The sequence below is a fragment of the Triticum dicoccoides genome, chromosome 5A, assembly GCF_002162155.2.
Source record: "Triticum dicoccoides isolate Atlit2015 ecotype Zavitan chromosome 5A, WEW_v2.0, whole genome shotgun sequence".
In the NCBI taxonomy this organism is placed as follows: Eukaryota; Viridiplantae; Streptophyta; class Magnoliopsida; order Poales; family Poaceae; genus Triticum; species Triticum dicoccoides.
Window position 1 is genome coordinate 664,698,737 of NC_041388.1, and position 22,808 is coordinate 664,721,544.

General features: G+C 44.7%; 1 protein-coding gene across 1 annotated transcript; it reads left to right on the top strand.

Annotated features, from left to right (window-relative positions):
* The first annotated feature begins 12,013 nt into the window (after positions 1–12,013).
* On the top strand, positions 12,014–15,276 carry LOC119303918 (non-specific phospholipase C1-like). Its single transcript, XM_037581068.1, has 3 exons — positions 12,014–13,243; positions 14,129–14,305; positions 14,559–15,276. The coding sequence occupies exons 1-3, from the start codon at positions 12,115–12,117 to the stop codon at positions 14,873–14,875; spliced, it is 1,623 nt and encodes a 540-aa protein (XP_037436965.1). The 5' UTR covers positions 12,014–12,114; the 3' UTR covers positions 14,876–15,276.
* The last annotated feature ends 7,532 nt before the right edge of the window (positions 15,277–22,808 follow it).

The following is a 22,808-nucleotide window of genomic DNA, read 5'->3' on the forward strand; positions in this document are numbered from 1 at the left end:
GCCTCGGGCGGCGGCGGTGAGGCTGAGGGCGGCCTCGGCCGGCGGCGGTGAGGCTGAGGGCGGCCTCGGCCGGCGGCGGTGAGGCTGAGGGCGGCCTCGGGCGGCGGCGGTGAGGAGACGGCGGCGAGGGCGAGGGACGATTTGGGAAAGAATTGGTGGCCGGGGGGCGGGGTGGGGGGAACCGCTGTTTAAGTGAAACGTAACGGTAGCGCGTTTCCGGAAACGCGCTATAGCTAAGTTAGCTATAGCGCGTTTATAAAACCCGCTACTGCTATTCCTTTCTCCTTTTTTCCCTTTTTTCTTTTATTTTTCTTTAAATTTTATTTTTTCCCTTTCTCCTTTTTCTATTTCTTTCATTTTCATTTACTTTTCTACTTGTTTTTTACTTTATTTTATTTCCGTTAGCAGCAGCGCTTTACACGTAAGCGCGCTGCAGCTAAGGAGATTAGCAGTAGCGTTGGGCCATTATACGCTACTGCTAGGTTGGGCTAGCCATGTGCACCCAGTTCAAACGTAGCAGCAGCGCTTTTCGCTAGTACGTGCTACGGCTAAAGTCATAGTAGTAGCGCGGTTTATTTACGCGCGCTGCTACTAAGTAGCAGCAGCGCTTGATTTTGTACAGCGCTACTGGTAAAATTCTGTGTATAGGCTTTTCTCTAGTAGTGAAGGACGATCCAAGGAAGATCGACCATATTTTTCAGGGAGCGAAGATACTCCCAAGTCAAATGCTTTCTGTCACCGCTTGGTTCTCCGTATAGACCAGTGATCCGCCAACCCGAGCCACTGTTTTCGTCAATTTGGATATCCAAGAAATTTGAGTGAACCTCCTTTGATGTCACATTTAAACCCTTCTGCCAGAAGAGTACCAAACCACCACTTCTGCCATCACTTTCCCACATTATCATCTCATCAAAGGACAACTTTCTCTTCATTTTCTCTGCCCTAGCAATAGTCAGATGTGACTCAGACAGAAAAATCACATCCGGTCTTACGCTCCCCTGGAGCTCCAGGAGCGCTCTAACTGCCGGGGATTTCCCTAACCCCCTGCAGTTCCAGCTCAGTATTTTCATTGCGATAGGATAGGCTCCCTGTCGGAGCCCGCCGATATTTTATCACTGGAATCCATCACAGTGGTACTGCCTAATTTGGTCCTCTTTGAGTCTTGGGACAGAGAGTCCCCGTCGTCATCATCCTTCCTCTCTGGGATAACTTCTCTCCCCCCATTAAAAACCACCATCTCATTTCCCACCGCCCCACCAGAACCTGCAGCAGCAGAGGGATTGGCAGTAGCACTTGGCGTTTCGAAGCTTAGACGTTTCCTCCCAGAGATCTGGAGATCAAGGTCCCTTGCCACCTTCCCTTTTGCAGGGCTGGTAGCTGTATCAACAAGGTCCTGATCCGTTTGGACTGGATCCGCACGCTTATGAGTCTCATGGGCGGTTCTCCCCGCCCCCCTACCCCGACCCCCCCTATGCCCGCCCCTAGATGGGCTGCTACTGAATACTGGGGGGTGAACATCGGAGCTAGAAGCCATTCACCCCAGTTCAGATCTTTCGGGTCATGTTTTCCATTGCCATGTTCTAGGTATGTGTTGTTGGAAATATGCCCTAGAGGCAATAATAAATTGGTTATTATTATATTTCCTTGTTCATGATAATCATTTATTATACATGCTAGAATTGTATTGATAGGAAACTCAAATACACGTGTGGATACATAGACAACACCATGTCCCTAGTAAGCCTCTAGTTGACTAGCTCGTTGATCAATAGATGGTTACGGTTTCCTGATCATGGACATTGGATGTCGTTGATAATGGGATCACATCATTAGGAGAATGATGTGATGGACAAGACCCAATCCTAAGCCTAGCACAAAGATCGTGTAGTTCGTATGCTAAAGCTTTTCTAATGTCAAGTATCATTTCCTTAGACCATGAGATTGTGCAACTCCCGGATACTGTAGGAATGCTTTGGGTGTACCAAACGTCACAACGTAACTGGGTGGCTATAAAGGTTCACTACAGGTATCTCCGAAAGTGTCTGTTGGGTTGGCACGAATCGAGACTGGGATTTGTCACTCCGTGTAAATGGAGAGGTATCTCTAGGCCCACTCGGTAGGACATCATCATAATGTGCACAATGTGACCAAGGAGTTGATCACGGGATGATGTGTTACGGAACGAGTAAAGAGACTTGCCGGTAACGAGATTGAACAAGGTATCGGGATACCGACGATCGAATCTCGGGCAAGTATCGTACCGCTGGACAAAGGGAATTGAATACGGGATTGATTGAATCCTCGACATCGTGGTTCATCCGATGAGATCATCGTGGAACATGTGGGAGCCAACATGGGTATCCAGATCCCGCTGTTGGTTATTGGCCGACGAGTTGTCTCGGTCATGTCTGCATGGTTCCCGAACCCGTAGGGTCTACACACTTAAGGTTCGATGACGCTAGGGTTATTAGGAAGACTTGTATGTGATTACCGAATGTTGTTCAGAGTCCCGGATGAGATCCGGATGTCACGAGGAGTTCCGGAATGGTCCGGAGGTAAAGATTTATATATGGAAAGTTGTTGTTCAGGTTCCGGGAAAAGTTCGGTTTTTTCCGGTATTGTACCGGGAAGCTTCCGGAAGGTTCCGGAGGATTCTGGAGGGGTCCGGAGGTCCGGAAAATGTTCCACCACGTCCAATACAGCAGCATGGGCTGTAGGGGGGCGCCCTAACCTTAATGGGCCAAGGGCACCAGCCCCCCAAGGCCCATGTGCATGGGAGAGGGGAAACCCTAAGGGGGAGGGCCTCCACTTGACTTGGGAGGCACTCCTCCCCCCTTGGCCGCTGCCCCCAACCCTAGATGGGATCTAGGGGGGCCGGCCCCCCTCTCTCCCCACCTATAAATAGTCGAGGGGTGGGAGGGCGGCCACACCCTTGAACCTGGCGCAGACCTCCCTCCTCCTACACCTCCTCCTCCTCCATAGTGCTTGGCGAAGCCCTGCTGGAGAACCACGAGCCCCATCACCACCACGCCGTCGTGCTGCTGTTGGACTCTCTTCCTCAACCTCTCCCTCCTCCTTGCTGGATCAAGGCGTGGGAGACGTCTCCGTTCTGTACGTGTGTTGAATGCGGTGGTGCCGTCCGTTCGGCGCTAGGATCATCGGTGATTTGGATCACGGCGAGTACGACTCCATTAACCCCGTTCACTTGAACGCTTCCACTTAGCAATCTACAAGGGTATGTAGATGCACTCTCCTTCCCCTCATTGCTAGATTACTCCATAGATTGATCTTGGTGATGCGTAGAAAATTTTAAATTTCTGCTACGTTCCCCAACAGTGGCATCATGAGCTAGGTCTATGCGTAGTTTCTATGCACAAGTAGAACACAAAGCAGTTGTGGGCGTCGATTTTGTCAATTTACTTGCCGTTACTAGTCTTATCTTGATTCGGCGGCATCTTGGGATGAAGCGGCCCGGACCGACCTTACACGTACTCTTACGTGAGACTGGTTCCACCGACTGACATGCACTAGTTGTATAAGGTGGCTAGCGGGTGTCTGTCTCTCCCACATTAGTCGGATCGGATTTGATGAAAAGGGTCCTTATGAAGGGTAAATAGAAATTGGCATATCACGTTGTGGTTTTCGCGTAGGTAAGAAACGTTCTTGCTAGAAACCTATAGCAGCCACGTAAAAACTTGCAACAACAATTAGAGGATGTCTAACTTGTTTTTGCAGCATATACCTTGTGATGTGATATGGCCAAAAGGATGTGATAAATGATATATGTGATGTATGAGATTGATCATGTTCTTGCAATAGGAATCACGACTTGCATGTCGATGAGTATGACAACCGGCAGGAGCCATAGGAGTTGTCTTAATTTATTTATGACCTGCGTGTCAACATAAACGTCATGTAATTACTTTACTTTATTGCTAAAGCGTTAGCCATAGTAGTAGAAGTAATAGATGACGAGACAACTTCAAGAAGACACGATGATGGAGATCATGATGATGGATATCATGGTGTCATGCCGGTGACAACGATGATCATGGAGCCCTGAAGATGGAGATCAAAAGGAGCAAAATGATATTGGCCATATCATGTCACTATTTGATTGCATGTGATGTTTATCATGTTTTACATCTTATTTGCTTAGAACGACGGTAGCTTAAATAAGATGATCCCTCGTAATAATTTCAAGAAAGTGTTCCCCCTAACTGTGCACCATTGCGAAGGTTCGTTGTTTCGAAGCACCACGTGATGATCAGGTGTGATAGATTCTAACGTTCGAATACAACGGGTGTAAGCCAGATTTACACATGCAATACACTTAGGTTGACTTGACGAGCCTAGCATGTACAGACATGGCCTCGGAACACGGAAGACCGAAAGGTCGAGCATGAGTCGTATAGAAGATACGATCAACATGAAGATGTTCACCGATGTTGACTAGTCCGTCTCACGTGATGATCGGACACAGCCTAGTTGACTCGGATCATGTTTCACTTAGATGACTAGAGGGATGTCTATCTGAGTGGGAGTTCATTAAATAATTTGATTAGATGAACTTAATTATCATGAACATAGTCTAAATTGTCTTTGCAAATATGTTGTAGATAAATAGCTCACGTTGTAGCTCCCTGTTTCAATACGTTCCTAGAGAAAGATTAAGTTGAAAGATATTGTAAGCAATGATGAGGACTAGGTCTGTAGTCTGAGGAGTGTCCTCACTGCTACACAGAAGGCTTACGTCTTTGATGCACCGCTCGATGTGCAAACCCCTACAACATCGTCTGTGGATGTTGTGAACACCTGACAGACACATCTTGATGACTACTTGATAGTTTAGTGCACCATACTTTACAGCTTAGAATCGGGATTCCAATGACGTTTTGAACGCCATAGAACATATGAGATGTTCCAAGAGCTGAAATTGGGATTTCAGGCTCATGCCCGTGTTGAGAGGTGTGAGACCTCTGACAAGTTCTTTGCCAACAAGATGGAGGAGAATAGCTCAGCTAGTGAGCATGTGCTCAGAATGTCTGGGTGCTACAATCACTTAAAGCAGTGGGAGTTAAACTTCCAGATAAGATAGTGATTGATAGAGTTCTCTAGCCACTATCACTAAGCTACTAGATCTTCGTGATGAACTATGACATGCAAGGGATGGAGTTGATCCTGGAGCTGTTCGCGGTGCTTAAGACCACAAAAGGTAGAAATCAAGAAGGAGCATCAAGTGTTGATGGTTTAACAAGACCACTGGTTTCAAGAAGGGCAAGGGCTAGAAGGGAAACTTCATGGATGGCAAACCAGTTGCCGCTCCAATGAAGGAACCAAAGGTTGAACCCAAACCCGAGAGTAAGTGCTTCTATTGTAAGGGGAATGGTCATTGGTAGCGGAATTACCCCAAATGCATGGTAGATAAGAAGGCTGGCAACTTCAACAAAGTATATACGTGTTATTAATGTGTACCTCACTAGTACTCCTGGTAGCACCTGGGTATTGGATACCGGTTCAGTTGCTATTATTGGTGACTTGAAGCAAAAGCTACAGACTAAACGGAGACTGGCTAAGGGCGAGGTGACGATGTGTTGGAAGTGTTTCCAAAGTTGATGAGATCACCATTGCACGCTCCATCTGCCTTCGGGATTAGTATTGAACCTAGATAAATGTTATCAGGTGTCTACGTTGAGCATGAATATGATTAGATCATGTTCATTGCAATACGGTTATTCATTTAAGATAGAGAATAATGGTTATTCTGTTTACATGAATAATACCTTTCATGGTCATGCACCCTATGTGAATGGTTCATTGAATCTCGGTCGTAGTAATACACATGTTCACGCCAAATGATGTAGAGTTAATAACGATAGTACCACTTTCTTGTGGCACTGCCGCTTAGGTCATATTGGCGGAAGATGCATGAAGAAACTCCATGTCGATGGATGTTTGGAGTCACTTGATTTTGAATCGCTTGACACATGCGAGCCATGCCTCATGGGCAGGATGACTAAGACCCCGTTTTCAGGTACAATGAAACAGGCAAGTGATTGTTGGAAATCATGCATGCTGATGCGTGTGATCCAATGAGAATTGAAGCGTGCGGTGGATATCGCTATTTTCTCATCTTCACTGACGATTTGGGTAGATATAGGTATATCTACTTAATGAAGCACAAGTCTGAAATGTTTGAAAAGTTCAAGCGATTTCAGAGTGAGGTTAAGAATCATCATAACAATAAGATCATGTTCCTACGATCTGATCAAAAGGGGATTTTCTGAGTTATGAGTTTGGCAATCACTTAAGACATTGTGGAATTGTTTCACAGTTGAAGCCACCTGGAACACCACAAGGTAATGGTGTGTCCGGACGTCGTAATCGAACCCTATGAGATATGGTGCGATCTATGATGTCTCTTACCAATCTACCGTTTTCATTTTGAGGTTATGCGTTAGAGACAGCTGCATTCACTTTAGATAGGACACCATCTAAGTCCGTTGAAACGACGTCGTGTGAACATTGGTTTGGCAAGAAACCAAAGTTGTCACTTCTTAATGTTTGGCTGCGATGCTTAAGGCTTCAGCCGGAGAAGCTCGAACCCAAAGCGGACAAACACATCTTCATAGGATACCCAAAGGTGACAGTTGGGTATACCTTCTATCTCAGATCCGAGGGCAAATTGTTTGTCACTAAGAACGAGTCCTTTCTCGAGAAGGAGTTTCTCTCGAAAGAATTGAGTGGGAGGAAGATAGAACTTGATGAGGTTGTCGAATCTTTACTTCAACCAGAGAGTGATGCAATACATAAAGATGTTTTCTATGGCGCCTACGTCTGTTGAATAGGAAGTTAATGATGGTGATCATGAAGCTTCGGATCAAGTTGCTATCGAACCTCGTAGGTCGACAAGGATATGTACTACTCCTGAGTGGTACGGTAATCCTGTCTTAGATATCATGTTGTTAGACAACAATGAACCTACGAGCTATGGAGAAGCGATGGTGGGCCCGTATTCCGACAAATGGTTAGAAGCCATGAAATCCGAGATAGGATCCATATATCAGAACAAAGTATGGACTTTGGTGGACTTGCCCGATGATCGGCAAGCCATTGAGATAAATGGATCTTTAAGAAGAAGATGGACGTGGGCGGTAATGTTACCGTCTATGAAGCTCGACTTGTGGGAAAGAGTCTTTTCACAAGTTCAAGGAGTTGACTACGATGAGAATTTCTCACCCATAGCGATGCTTAAGTCCGTCGGAATCATGTTAGCATTAGCTGTATTTTTCGATTATGAAATCTTACAGATGGATGTCAAAACAAGTTTTCTTACCAGTTTTCGTAAGAAAAGTTGTATGTGATACAATCAAAGTTTTGTCGATCCTAAGGATGCTAAAAAGTATGCTGGCTCCAGCAATCCTTCTATGGACTAGAGCAAGCATCTCGGAATCGGAATATATGTTTTGATGGAGTGATCAAAGCTTTTAGGTTTATACAATGTTTGTTAGAAACTTGTATTTACAAGAAAGTGAGTGGGAGCACTACAACATTTCTGATAGGTATATGTGGATGACATATTGTAGATCCGAAATAATGTAGAATTTCTGGACAGCATAAACGGTTGTTTGAAGAGTGTTTTTCAAAGGAAGACCTGGATAAAGCTGCTTACATATTGGGCATCAAGATCTATAGAAATAGATTAAGACGCCTGATGATACTTTCAAAGAACGCACACCTTGACATGTTTTTGAAGGAGTTCAAAATAGATCAGTCAAAGAAGGGGTTCTTACCTGAGTTGTAAGGTGTGAAGTTGAGTAAGACTCAAAGCTTAACCACGGCAGAAGAAAGAGGAAGGACGAAGGTCGTCCCCTATGCTCTTGTCATAGGCTCTATACGGTATGCCATGCTGAGTACCGCACCTAATGTGTGCCTTGCCACATGTCTGGCAAGAGGGTACAAAGGTGATCTAGGACTGGATCACCAGATAGCGGTCAAAATTGTCCTTAGAGGAATAAGGAAATGTTTCTCGGTTATGGAGGTGATAAAGAGTTCGACGTAAAGAGTTACGTCGATGCAAGCTTAACACCTATCCGGATAGCTCTGAGTAGAGATACCGGATACGTATAATGGAGCAATAATTTGGAATGGCTCCAAGTGGAACATGGTAGCAGCATCTACGATATAAAGTTTTGCGAAATACATAGGGATCTAAATATGGCAAGACCCGTTGACTACAACCTCCCTCACAAGCATAACATGATCAAACCCAGAACTCATTGAGTATTAATCACATAGTGATGTGAACTAGATTAGTGACTCTAGTAAACTCTTTGGATGTTGGTCACATGGCGATGTGACCTGTGAGTGTTAATCACATGGTGATGTGAACTAGATTATTGACTCTAGTGCAAGTGGGAGACTGTTGGAAATATGCCCTAGAGGCAATAATAAATTGGTTATTATTATATTTCCTTGTTCATGATAATCGTTTATTATCCATGCTAGAATTGTATTGATAGGAAACTCAGATACATGTGTGGATACATAGACAACACCATGTCCCTAGTAAGCCTCTAGTTGACTAGCTCGTTGATCAATAGATGGTTACGGTTTCCTGACCATGGACATTGGATGTCGTTGATAATGGGATCACATCATTAGGAGAATGATGTGATGGACAAGACCCAATCCTAAGCCTAGCACAAAGATCGTGTAGTTCGTATGCTAAAGCTTTTCTAATGTCAAGTATCATTTCCTTAGACCATGAGATTGTGCAACTCCCGGATACCGTAGGAATGTTTTGGGTGTACCACATAACTGGGTGGCTATAAAGGTTCACTACAGGTATCTCCGAAAGTGTCTGTTGGGTTGGCACGAATCGAGACTGGGATTTGTCACTCCGTGTAAACGGAGAGGTATCTCTGGGCCCACTCGGTAGGACATCATCATAATGTGCACAATGTGACCAAGGAGTTGATCACGGGATGATGTGTTACGGAACGAGTAAAGAGACTTGCCGGTAACGAGATTGAACAAGGTATCGGGATACCGACGATCGAATCTCGGGCAAGTATCGTACCGTTGGACAAAGGGAATTGAATGCGGGATTGATTGAATCCTCGACATCGTGGTTCATCTGATGAGATCATCATGGAACATGTGGGAGCCAACATGGGTATCCAGATCCCGCTGTTGGTTATTGGCCGGAGAGTTGTCTCGGTCATGTCTGCATGGTTCCCGAACCCGTAGGGTCTACACACTTAAGGTTTGATGACGCTAGGGTTATTAGGAAGACTTGTATGTGATTACTGAATGTTGTTCAGAGTCCCGGATGAGATCCCGGACGTCACGAGGAGTTCCGGAATGGTCCGGAGGTAAAGATTTATATATGGAAAGTTGTTGTTCGGGTTCCGGGAAAAGTTTGGTTTTTTCCAGTATTGTACCGGGAAGCTTCCAGAAGGTTCCGGAGGATTCCGGAGGGGTCCGGAGGTCCGGAAAATGTTCCACCACATCCAATACAGGAGCATGGGCTGTAGGGGGGCGCCCTAACCTTAATGGGCCAAGGGCACCAGCCCCCCAAGGCCCATGCGCATGGGAGAGGGGAAACCCTAAGGGGGAGGGCCTCCACTTGACTTGGGAGGCACTCCTCCCCCCTTGGCCGCTGCCCCCAACCCTAGATGGGATCTAGGGGGGCCGGCCCCCCTCTCTCCCCACCTATAAATAGTGGAGGGGTGGGAGGGCGGCCACACCCTTGAACCTGGCGCAGCCCTCCCTCCTCCTACACCTCCTCCTCCTCCATAGTGCTTGGCGAAGCCCTGCTGGAGAACCACGAGCCCCATCACCACCACGCCGTCGTGCTGCTATTGGACTCTCTTCCTCAACCTCTCCCTCCTCCTTGCTGGATCAAGGCGTGGGAGACGTCTCAGTTCCGTATGTGTGTTGAACGCGGAGGTGCCGTCCGTTCGGCGCTAGGATCATCGATGATTTGGATCACGACGAGTACGACTCTATCAACCCCGTTCACTTGAACGCTTACACTTAGCGATCTACAAGGGTATGTAGATGCACTCTCCTTCCCCTCGTTGCTAGATTACTCCATAGATTGATCTTGGTGATGCGTAAATTTTTTTAAATTTCTGCTACGTTCCCCAACATGTGTGCCCTAGAAGACCACAAACGAAACAAAACTTAGGAATTTTTTCATAGAACACTTGGTAGAACACCTTCTCTTCATTCTTCGTGATCGATAGAAACCTGGTCAGGGGCTTGTTCACATCAAGTTTTACCCTAACCCTCACAGACTTCCCATCTCTGCGAGGAGAGAGATTTACATACAAAACCTCCCCAACTCTCTTGCACCATGCTTCGAGGACCTCCTTCCTCCTGTATCCCGAGGGTAGGTTTTGGATTTGTATCCAGACAGAGATCTTATCAAGAATTACCAGGTCCAACTTCTGAAAACCATCATATGGCTCAATGAGAACACCATTATCCCAGAACAACCACGGACCCTGTTCAGTAACTCTCTTCCAATCTCCCAGACAATTAACAGTGAGCATGAACAAGTTCTTGCCCACCGGCTTGAAATTCACGTCCTGGGCCAGACTCCACGCCGCCCTCATATGTGTATAGAACGATTCCCTTGAGAAAGGTTTGGTTGTGTGTACACGGCAGATCGCCATGAACTCTGCCTGCGGAGATGCATCCGGGAATTCCTCATCAAAATTCAGATCGTCATCTTCCTCGTCCTGTAGATCTAGGCGCATGAGGAGATCATCAATGGGGGCCTTCCCATCTCTTCTTCCTCCCGAGACTCTGCTCTGGCTGCTTGCTCCCGATCCATTGCTTGCCATGGCGAAAAAACCTAGATTGGTTCCCCTCGCGCCCTTCACCGAGAGGTCAGAGTGCCAAGTAGAGATGGCAGTCTCGATCCCGATAGCAGGCACCCCGACGGGGCTTCGCTAACTCGCAGGTTAGCAGGAACTCTGGCAAATCGCCAGAGGAGTCAAAACCCTACACGTCGCCGCCAGGGGAGTTCCGAGCTACATATTTTGTCCATTCTTTTTCTACCCTTCTAGTAGTTGCTGTGAACCGTAACTAGCAAGCCAGAAATCGGAGCTACATATTTAAAAGTAAATTAAAGGCAAGACTTTGACATGTTGCTAGTACGTATTACAGTTGACCAGTGCATGTTACACAACACCATCCATGTGTGTGGTCATGCTGTAGCCCACATCCACGCAACGACAAGAAAATATCTACAGATTCTTGTAGCATATCCATTCACATTGGGTGAAGGGGAGAAAGTTAATATCCATTCGTTTCAAAATAAGTGTCTTAACTTTGTACAAATTTGTACTAAGCTTAAGACACTTAGAGTATCTCCAATAGCATGTGTATATTTAGATGTCTATATATTCATATAGATAATGGTATAAAAAAATTCCCTCATATACATATCCAGTTTTACATCAAAACGTCTATATACAGGGACCATGACAGGTGAACCGTTGCTGAGGAGAGGAGGAAATCATGACTGCACTCGTGTTTAGACAACGTCTTTACATTGTCCATGCGTGGACATTGTCGAGGTTGATTTAGAGGATGCGTATATTTGGACGATTATATAGACAAGCTGTTGGACTTTTATTTTGGGCTCACGTCGTGAAAAACGAGTATAGACATCCATATATAGACAAGCTAGTGGAGATGCTCTTATTTTGCGAAACGGAGGGAGTATCTCGAAAAAAAGGGGGAGAAATAATAACCATGCGGATAAACAGATCGACGACCCACCTGCAACAATGCCATCGCGGCCCCACATGTCCATGTTCTGTCCCCACCAGTCAGCCTACAGCGTGTGAGCCGACCCACCGAAAAGAATGACACCTGGGCCCCACTTCATCACCATACGGGCCCACCCGTCGGCCTCCCATTCCAACAGCCTAACCACCCTCCCGGCCCCATCCTACAAGAGCGCAGCCACCGCAACCTGCACGCGAAAGCAAAGCCCAGTCGAAATTAAAAAGGGTAATTAATACCAAAACAAAACAACTCGCCGAACACCAACCGCCGCCGCCGCCCGCGCCGACCCTGACCGGCTCCGGCGCCATGGCGGCCGCCGGAGAGCGGCGCCTCCTCGTCGGCCTCCTCCTCCTGGCCCTGGTGGTGTCGGCGCACTGCCTCGACGGGGGCCACCACGGCCCGCGCATGAAGCGGCGCCGCAAGAAGCGCGAGATCCACTCCCCCGTCAAGACGGTGGTGGTGGTGGTCATGGAGAACCGCAGCTTCGACCACGTCCTCGGCTGGCTCCGCGCCGGCCGCCCCGACATCGACGGGCTCACCGGCACGGAGTCCAACCGCCTCAACGCGTCCGACCCGGCCTCCCCGGAGATCTTCGTCACCGACAAGGCCGGCTACGTCGACTCGGACCCCGGCCACGGCTTCGAGGACATCCGCGAGCAGATCTTCGGCTCCGCCGACACCTCGGCCGTCCCGCCCCCCATGTCCGGGTTCGCGCAGAACGCGCGCGGCATGGGCCTCGGCATGGCCCAGAACGTCATGAGCGGCTTCGCGCCCGACTCGGTCCCCGTCTACGCCGCCCTCGCCGACGAGTTCGCCGTCTTCGACCGCTGGTTCGCCTCCGTGCCCACCTCCACCCAGCCCAACCGCCTCTTCGTCCACTCCGCCACCTCCCACGGCCTCACCTTCAACGCCCGCAAGGACCTCATCAACGGCTTCCCGCAGAAGACCATCTTCGACAGCCTCGAGGAGGATGGCCTCTCCTTCGGCATCTACTACCAGAACATCCCGGCCACGCTCTTCTACCAGAGCCTCCGCCGCCTCAAGCACCTCGTCAAGTTCCACCAGTACAGCCTCAAGTTCAAGCTCGACGCCTCGCGGGGCAAGCTGCCCAACTACGTCGTCATTGAGCAGAGGTACTTCGATTGCAAGGAGTTCCCTGCCAACGACGACCACCCGTCGCACGACGTCGCCAGGGGCCAGAGGTTTGTTAAGGAGGTCTATGAGACGCTGCGAGCCAGCCCGCAGTGGAACGAGACGGCTCTCATCATCACCTATGATGAGCATGGTGGCTTCTATGACCATGTCCCCACGCCCGTCGTCGGGGTGCCCCAGCCCGACGGGATTGTTGGTCCTGACCCTTACTACTTCAAATTCGACCGACTTGGGGTGCGCGTGCCCAGCTTCCTCATCTCCCCCTGGATTGAGAAGGGCACTGGTGAGTACCAACTAGTTGTTTCTTTCTTTACATTTGAATTGAATGTCTATAAGCAATAGGAATGAATTGACTTGCCAAGATTAGATTGTGCCGTGCTTCTGTTAGGAAGACAAACTCAAAGATGATCGGCGTTAGTATGATGAATTCTTGTTCATTTAGCATAGAAGCATTCCTTTGGTATAGAACCATGTGGTGAGCTTGTTTCTAATCATACATATTGATGAACTGAGGGCCTCCTCATTTTAAAATATTCGATATGAACAATTGAAGATTTGTAGTACTCATCTTGCTGATGATAAGCTGCAAACATCCCCCTGAATGCCTGGCAAGTATTCATGTGACCATGTGGACACACAGTTGGACAAGTAGCAGTTTTGGGGCCCTTGTCATCGACAGGTGGACTTGCTTGCTATTTCATTCTATCGCCATCTTTGGTTCCTGTTTGTCCCTTTATTAAGTAGACAAATCTTGGAACTTCAGCAAGTTGCTTAACCTCTCCATAAAATGTTGAATATGAATTTCGCAGCATTTTTAGTACTACCCATGATCCATCTTAGTGATTACATATGCTGCAATTGTCCTCTTGCATGCCTGGCAAGTAGCATTCTATGTGGACACGTAGTTGGATAGGTTGCAATTTTACAGGCTTTGTCATCAAGAGGGGGACTTGCTTTCTGTTTCATTCTAATGCCATTTTGCTTCCTGTTTACGTCTTTATGAAATAGACAAAACTTGGAACTTGAACCAGTAGCTTAACCTCTCCATCTTGAAACTAGGCTGATATAGGAAGGGAGTACATTTGTAATAACGTAAATCTTACCTTTTTGTGATTTGCTCTGTATATCAATATCTTAGTATTAAGTACGTTGTTTTGAATTTGTGCAGCGATCCATGAACCAAATGGTCCATTTGAAAACTCACGATATGAGCATTCATCCATTCCTGCAACCGTAAAGAAGCTATTTAATTTACGTGCTAACTACCTGACAAAGAGGGATGCATGGGCCGGGACCTTTGAGAACTACCTCAAAGTTCGAAAGACGCCAAGAACTGACTGTCCAGGTAAATACTTTTTATAGTTCAGCATGTTACATTGTTACTACACTAATATGCTGGAGTTATGACATAGATTTCTTTATTGGCATTATTCCTGCTGTGGTTAGTGAATTTTGAAAAAGAAAAAGTAAATGTGTTTTGACATGCTCTGTTATTGGAGTTAACAATGTTTAAGATTGCTTCTCAACGTGGATTTATGGATATAAATTGCTGATTCTGTTGGCATCCTAATCACATATAATCCTTTTATTTGAAACAGAGAAACTCCCAGAGGTTACAAAGTCTCTGCGACCATTTGGTGCTAATGAAGATAAATCTCTATCTGAGTTTCAAGTGGAGTTGATTCAACTCGCCTCTCAGCTCAACGGTGACCATGTACTCAACAGCTATCCGGATATTGGCAAGACAATGAGTGTAGGAGAAGCAAACCGTTACGCAGAGGATGCTGTCTCCAGATTCCTGGAAGCCGGAAGAAGTGCTCTTAGGGCAGGCGCAAATGAATCTGCTCTGGTGACAATGAGGCCCGCACTTACCAGCAGAGCCGCAATGTCCACTGGCTTGTCATCAGAGCTTTGATTGGATCGTCGTGGATCCTATCAACATCCGCATCATGATTTGGGCCACATCAACCATAGTCTGGTAGCATTTATGTAATGGGTAGATCTTACACATGGCTTTTGTACATATATACCATGACACTTCGTATCTGAAGCTCACTTGACCGAATCCTCATGATTTACGCTGAGATATCAGCTCAGTAGTATCGCCCAGCATTGTACCAGATGCATGCCAAAATCCCCTGCTGGATAAGCTGTAGCTGGTATCTGGAATCTGTTGTCGGGAAACTGTACCTATTCAGCTCTCTACTGTACCTGCTTGTATAGCAGTTGAACTGCAACGTAAAGGAGTATTGTAAGGATTGTTGGATTTGGCCATCTGTAACTATTTGCATCTATCTGGATTTGGAGTCACTTGTATTATGATATCCTCCCTCATTCCCTCTGTTCATATATATAAACATCTTATATTTATGAACAGAGAAAGTAGTTCTGAATCTGTGTTTCACTTCTGTTGCCTCCAAATAAAAGTCACATCTCAAGCCATGTGTCCATGACTCATTTCCAGTTGAAGGTCATGCAAGAACATGCAGGTTTCAGAATTTTTGGAATACAGTGGTCAACGTTAGCTGGGTATCAGAGCATCCGAGAGAATACTTCCTAGCTCATTTTTCATTCTATAAAATATGTGCTCCCCCATTCACTATTATAAGAGTATATCTACAACCGGACTCCTCAAATTGACCGGGTGGGCGCGGGAACCATTGACCGGACAAGAGAGAGAAGCAAAAAGTTGATCCAGCCGAACCCCTCAAAGCCTTCTTAAATGCTTGGGTTGTGTAGCACCCATAATATGAGGAGTGCCTGGGCGTGCCCGGTCAGTGGTCCTGCGTCCGCCACATAGGATTGGCCCTTCCCATAAAGCATATTTTTTAAATATTTTTTCCACATATTTTTAAAATTTTATCATTTTTTAATACATGGTCTAAATTTTTTCTATACACATTAAAAAAAATCAAACACTTGTTTAACATTTTTTGAAATGCTTGATTAATTTTTTAAAACATTTTTCATATATGTGCTGAACATTTTTTTAAATTTTAATATATACTTATTTTTTAAATACATTTTGCTAAAAAAATTGGAGGTATAAGCAAAACAGACAAAAAGAAATCAAAATCACAAACAAAAAAGTGAAAAAAAAAACAAAACAGAAAACTAGGCTATTGTTTCATGCAGGTCTGGGCTTGCCACCCCAACATGCAGGTGGTGAAGCAGTCCGAAATGCGCCGGCCCAAAAGAGAAACGGACGATGTAGGGTACACGCTAGGTCGCTGACGACGCAGACTCCGTCTCGCTTATAGTAAGACATAGGGAATCATCGCTGAAGGCGATAGTAGACGCTTGGGAGGCCACAGCCTTGCTTTTGTTTGTTTTTTTTTCGTTTTTCTTAATGTTTCTTTATTTAATATTTTGTTTATATTTTCAAATATTATAAACAAATTAGTTGCAAATAGACATTACATAAAACATTGAAAAGAACGATCAGCAAGCATTTGAAAAATTGTTAAATGCGTATAGAGAAAATGTTTCTCATGTATACAAAAAATATGCAATCTGCGTGAAAAAAGTTGATCATGCATTTAAACAATATTAATCAAGAATTTGAATAAACTATTAAATAAGTATTTTCAAAATGTTAATCAAGCTTCTGAAAACATTAAATCTGTATAGAATAATGTTAACCATGTATTGAAAATTTTCATTTTGTATTTAAAAAATGTTATTCAAGCACTTGAAAAAAACAAGTATTTTAAAACAGTCATTAAGCATTTGAATTTTTTTAAATGTGTATAGAAGAAATGTTTACCATCTATTAAAAAAATGTTAATCTTGTATTTGATTTTTTAATCAAGCATTTGAAAAAAACTAATGTGATTAGAAAAATATTAACCATGTATTAAAACATGTTAGTCAAGCATTTAAAAAAGTGTTAAATATGTGTAGAAACAATGTTGACCATGTTTTCAAAAAGTATTAGTCTTGTAGCCGAATAATGTTAAACATGTATTGCAAAAATGCATTAGATATATACCAAAAATGTGCAAAGTGTATGGGAAAAAGTAGACATAAAACAATATAAGTCCACAAAAATGCTAATCATGTAATTGAAAAATGTTAACACTTTATATAAAAACGTTTCAGATGTATACAAAAAATGTTGAATGTGGACCAAAAAAAGTTTACATGTGTTGTACCAAAAGGAACCTGATGAAAAATGACGAATACAAAGGTGATGAAAACCCCAAAGAAACGAATTCAAAAGAATGAAAACATAGAAACTTAGAGAAAGAAACAAAAAAACTGATGAAAACTAATAAAAATATAAAATAACAAAAAAAGAAAGACACAAAACGAAAAGGCCAATGAAAACCAAGAAAGAAACAAATAAAAACCAATGAAAACCGAGAAAGAAACTAAGAAAACCAATAAAAATACAAAGAAAATGGAAAAGCCAAAAAGCCGTGAAGAAACAAAGACAAAAGAAAGAATGAAATAGAAAAAATAATATACACGGGCAAACCTGCGAACTCACTGATCGAACGAACCCAGCAAAGAAAAGAAATAGACGAAAGCGGGCGGCCCAATAGCTAAACGTATGGGGCAAAAGCTTCACAGAACTCCTGTTCAGCGCCTTAAGCGCCCGAACAGCTCCCTGGCGCACACGGCCGCGCCACTTTGTTGGGCCGGCCCATGAAGGCGGATGCCATTGAATGTATAACGCCGAAAATGGGAAAAGATGCCTTTCTCTTGTTTCAAACTCAGGTCCTTGCGTTCATCTCGAAGTTGAGCTAACCACTAGAGCCATTAGACATTCGTGACAGATACCAGCATCAAGTATTTAAGAACAGCGTGGCGGGGCTATTTATTCGCAGAATACTGTCTACTACTTTGAAAAAATCGTGAATTTGAATACGTTCATCATTTTTGAAGAAAAGTTCACGAACTCAAAAACCATTCATCGATTTTGAGAAAAGTTCATGAAAAAAATGAAAAAAGTTCATCAATTTCAAAAAAACATCGAATTTGAAGAAAAGTTCATCAATGTGGGAAAAAGTTAATCGAGTTTGAAAAAAAGTTCATCGGATTTGAAAAACGTACATCAAAGTTAAATAAAAGTTCTTCGGATTTGAAAAAAACATTAAAGTTAAATAAAAGTTCACCAGTTTGAAAAAATTCCAACGAATTTGAAAAAAGTTCATCAAAGTTAAATAAAATTTCATTGAATTTGGAAAAAGTTCATCGAATCTGAACCAAAAGTTCATCTATTTTCTGACACGCAGAAAAAAAGGTCATCTTTTTTTTAAAGTTCAGCGCATTTGAAAGAAAAGTTCATTGATTTAAAAAAAGTTCACCAAATAGTTAGGAACTTTGTTGAATCAGGAAGAAGATAAAAAGAAAAACGAAAAAAAATGAAAAAAATGAAAAAAAGAAAAATGAAAAAGAAAAGAAAAGTGTAAAGAAGAAAAGAATGGAAAAGAGTTAACTTATCACGTGGGGTTTGTTGGCGGAGTGGTTACTTCGTAGCAGTGCTCAGGCGCCCTTTTTTGCGTTTTCAAAAATAGAGAAAGGAAAAGGCACATGGGCCGGCCCAGCACTGAGGGTGGGTATGCGCCCGATTGCAGAAACGCCTGTAGCGGGTGCTTAAGGCGCTGAATAGGGTTTGCCAAAGCTTCATGCGAGACGAAAGAGACAATTAACATACGTATAAAAAGAACTTTATGTGCATGCGTTATGTCGTGCACTGATTGCGATCTATATCGAACCACCCCGCTGACATCAACTGTTGTTGTTTTTGTCGCCTCTTTGATCTCGCCCCATCTAACTTGATGACTGTTGTAGAAAGTATTTGTTTTCAATCGATCAGCTTAAGGCTTGCATTACTAACTCTCCTGGATGACTTCACCGTGCTGACTCGACGAATACCATCCATTTTTAGAACCTTCCATGACTTTTCTCATTATATCACTTGTTAGAATAATTTGAGGCCATCGTCGATCTATCACAAGAAATTGCTGAAATTATTAGTACACTTTCGATTAATCTAATCCACGAGTAAATAAAAAACATGAAATTAACAGTATGCAACTCATATCTATATCTAAACATGTGAGCACGTACAGAACATAGAACTGAAACATCTATAAACACATAATATACAACTATCACATGAACGAGTAAATAAAAGATAAATTAGATACTACCCTTTGATACAGTGTTGACTTAGTTAAGAAGTCTACTTGCAAGACTTCCAGAAAACAACACCACTATCAAGTATGAACACAAATCCACTTATGACTTTTATCTCATCAGCATCAAAGATCCAATTGGAATCACTATGCCCTTCACTATGCCCTTCAAGTACCATCGAGTATCTCGTATAGTGAAGTCCATGGCTCACAGTACCTTTCAGATAACACATTACTCTTTCAACAATATGCCAATGCACATCTCCCAGGTTCGAAACAAAACCGGCTCAGCTTGCTCATAGCAAAGGCGATATCAGTCCTTGTAGCACAAGCTAGGTACATGAGTGAATCAATCACTTGAGAGAATCTCATTTGATCTATATTCATGTCTTCAAACTTTTGAATCCGCGCGCTAGGATCATATGGCACTAGTAGAAAAAGGGTCAAATGTGAGACACATTAGTCCCGGTTTGTAACAGAACCGGCACTAATGTGTCCATTAGTGCCGGTTCCAACGGCTAGGCGGCAGGAGATCTTTAGTACAGGTTCGTGGCGAACCTTTAGCACCAGTTCGTGCCATGAACCGGTACTAATGAGAGTGGTGGAAGTATGTTGTCAGAGTGGGGCCCCTCCAACACCTTTAGTACCGGTTCGTGCCACGAACCGGTACTAAAGGTCATCCTATATAAACCCTTCGTCCACCAGCACTCTGTTCTTCCCCCTTTCCCCTCTCCCTCTCCTTTGTTCTTCCCTTCTTCCTCTCGAGTTCATTGAAGGAAATATGCCCTAGAGGCAATAATAATGTTATTATTTTATTTCCTTATATCATGATAAATGTTTATTATTCATGCTAGAATTGTATTATCCGGAAACATAATACTTGTGCGAATACATAGACAAACCAAACGTCACTAGTATGCCTCTACTTGACTAGCTCGTTAATCGAAGATGGTTATGTTTCCTAACCATAGACATGTGTTGTCATTTGATTAATGGGATCACATCATTAGGAGAATGACGTGATTGACATGACCCATTCCATTAGCTTAGCACCCGATCGTTTAATATGTTGCTATTGCTTTCTTCATGACTTATACATGTTCCTATGACTATGAGATTATGCAACTCCCGTTTGCCGGAGGAACACTTTGTGTGCTACCAAACGTCACAACATAACTGGGTGATTATAAAGGAGCTCTACATGTGTCTCCAAAGGTACATGTTGGGTTGGCGTATTTCGAGATTAGGATTTGTCACTCCGATTGTCGGAGAGGTATCTCTGGGCCCTCTCGGTAATGCACATCACATAAGCCTTGCAAGCATTACAACTAATGAGTTAGTTGCAAGATGATGTATTACGAAACGTGTAAAGAGACTGCCGGTAACGAGATTGAACTAGGTATTGAGATACCGACGATCGAATCTCAGGCAAGTAACATACCGATGACAAAGGGAACAACGTATGTTGTTATGCGGTCTGACCGATAAAGATCTTCGTAGAATATGTGGGAGCCAATATGAGCATCCAGGTTCCGCTATTGGTTATTGACCGGAGACGTGTCTCGGTCATGTCTACATTGTTCTCGAACCCGTAGGGTCCGCACGCTTAAGGTTTTGATGACAGTTATATTATGAGTTTATGCATTTTGATGTACTGAAGTTTGTTCGGAGTCCCGGATGTGATCACGGACATGATGAGGAGTCTCGAAATGGTCGAGACATAAAGATTGATATATTGGAACCCTATATTTGGATATCGGAAGTGTTCCGGGTGAAATTGGGATTTTACCGGAGTACCGGGAGGTTACCGGAACCCCCCAGGAGGTATATGGGCCTTAGTGGGCTTTAGTGGAAGAGAGGAGAGATGGCTAGGGCTGGGCCGCGCGCCCCTCCCCCCTAGTCCGAATAGGACAAGAAGAGGGGGGCGGCGCCCCCCCTTCCTTCTGTCTCTCCTCTTTCCCCCTCCCGAATCCTATTCCAACTAGGAAAGGGGGGGGGATCCTACTCCCGGTGGGAGTAGGACTCCTCCTGGCGCGCCCTCCTCCCGGCCGGCCGCACCTCCCCCTGCTCCTTTATATACGGGGGCAGGGGGCACCCCTAGACACACAAGTTGATCCACGCGATCATATTCTTAGCCGTGTGCGGTGCCCCCTTCCACCATAATCCTCGATAATATTGTAGCGGTGCTTAGGCGAAGCCCTGCGACGGTAGTACATCAAGATCGTCACCACGCCGTCATGCTGACGGAACTCTTCCCTGACACTTTGCTGGACCGGAGTCCGGGGATCGTCATCGAGCTGAACGTGTGCTAGAACTCGGAGGTGCCGTAGTTTCGGTGCTTGATCGGTCGGGCCGTGAAGACGTACGACTACATCAACCGCGCTGTGCTAATGCTTCCGCTGTCAGTCTACAAGGGTACGTAGATCACACTCTCCCCTCTCGTTGCTATGCATCACCATGATCTTGCGTGTGCGTAGGAATTTTTTTGAAATTACTACGTTCCCTAACAGTGGCATCCGAGCCTAGGTTTTATGTGTGGATGTTATATGCACGAGTAGAACACAAGTGAGTTGTGGGCGATATAAGTCATACTGCTTACCAACATGTCATACTTTGGTTCGGCGGTATTGTTGGATGAAGCGGCCCGGACCAACATTACGCGTACGCTTACGCGAGACCGGTTCTCCCGACGTGCTTTGCACAAAGGTGGCTAGCGGGTGACAGTTTCTCCAACTTTAGTTGAACCGAGTGTGGCTACGCCCGGTCCTTGCGAAGGTTAAAACAGCACCAACTTGACAAACTATCATTGTGGTTTTGATGCGTAGGTAAGATTGGTTCTTGCTTAAGCCCGTAGCAGCCACGTAAAACTTGCAACAACAAAGTAGAGGACGTCTAACTTGTTTTTGCAGGGCATGTTGTGATGTGATATGGTCAAGACATGATGCTAAATTTTATTGTATGAGATGATCATGTTTTGTAACCGAGTTATCGGCAACTGGCAGGAGCCATATGGTTGTCGCTTTATTGTATGCAATGCAATCGCGCTGTAATGCTTTACTTTATCACTAAGCGGTAGCGATAGTCGTGGAAGCATAAGACTGGCGAGACGACAACGATGCTACGATGGAGATCAAGGTGTCGCGCCGGTGATGATGGTGATCACGATGGTGCTTCGAAGATGGAGATCACAAGCACAAGATGATGATGGCCATATCATATCACTTATATTGATTGCATGTGATGTTTATCTTTTATGCATCTTATCTTGATTTGATTGACGGTAGCATTATAAGATGATCTCTCACTAATTATCAAGAAGTGTTCTCCCTGAGTATGCACCGTTGTGAAAGTTCTTCGTGCTGAGACACCACGTGATGATCGGGTGTGATAGGCTCTACGTTCAAATACAACGGGTGCAAAACAGTTGCACACGCGGAATACTCAGGTTATACTTGACGAGCCAAGCATATACAGATATGCACTACTAGAATCAGCTACTTTGCCATCTGCCAGTTCTTTGCCGTCCGCTAGCGGACGGCAAAGAAGCTCTTTGCCATCAGCTTCCAAAAAGCGGACGGCAAAGAACTGGCTGATGGCAAAGACCAAGTTTGCCATCAGCCAGATCTTTGCCGTCTGCTAGCGGACGGCAAAGATTCTTTGCCGTCGGCTAGCGGACGGCAAAGAGGGAGGGGCCCCACTGAC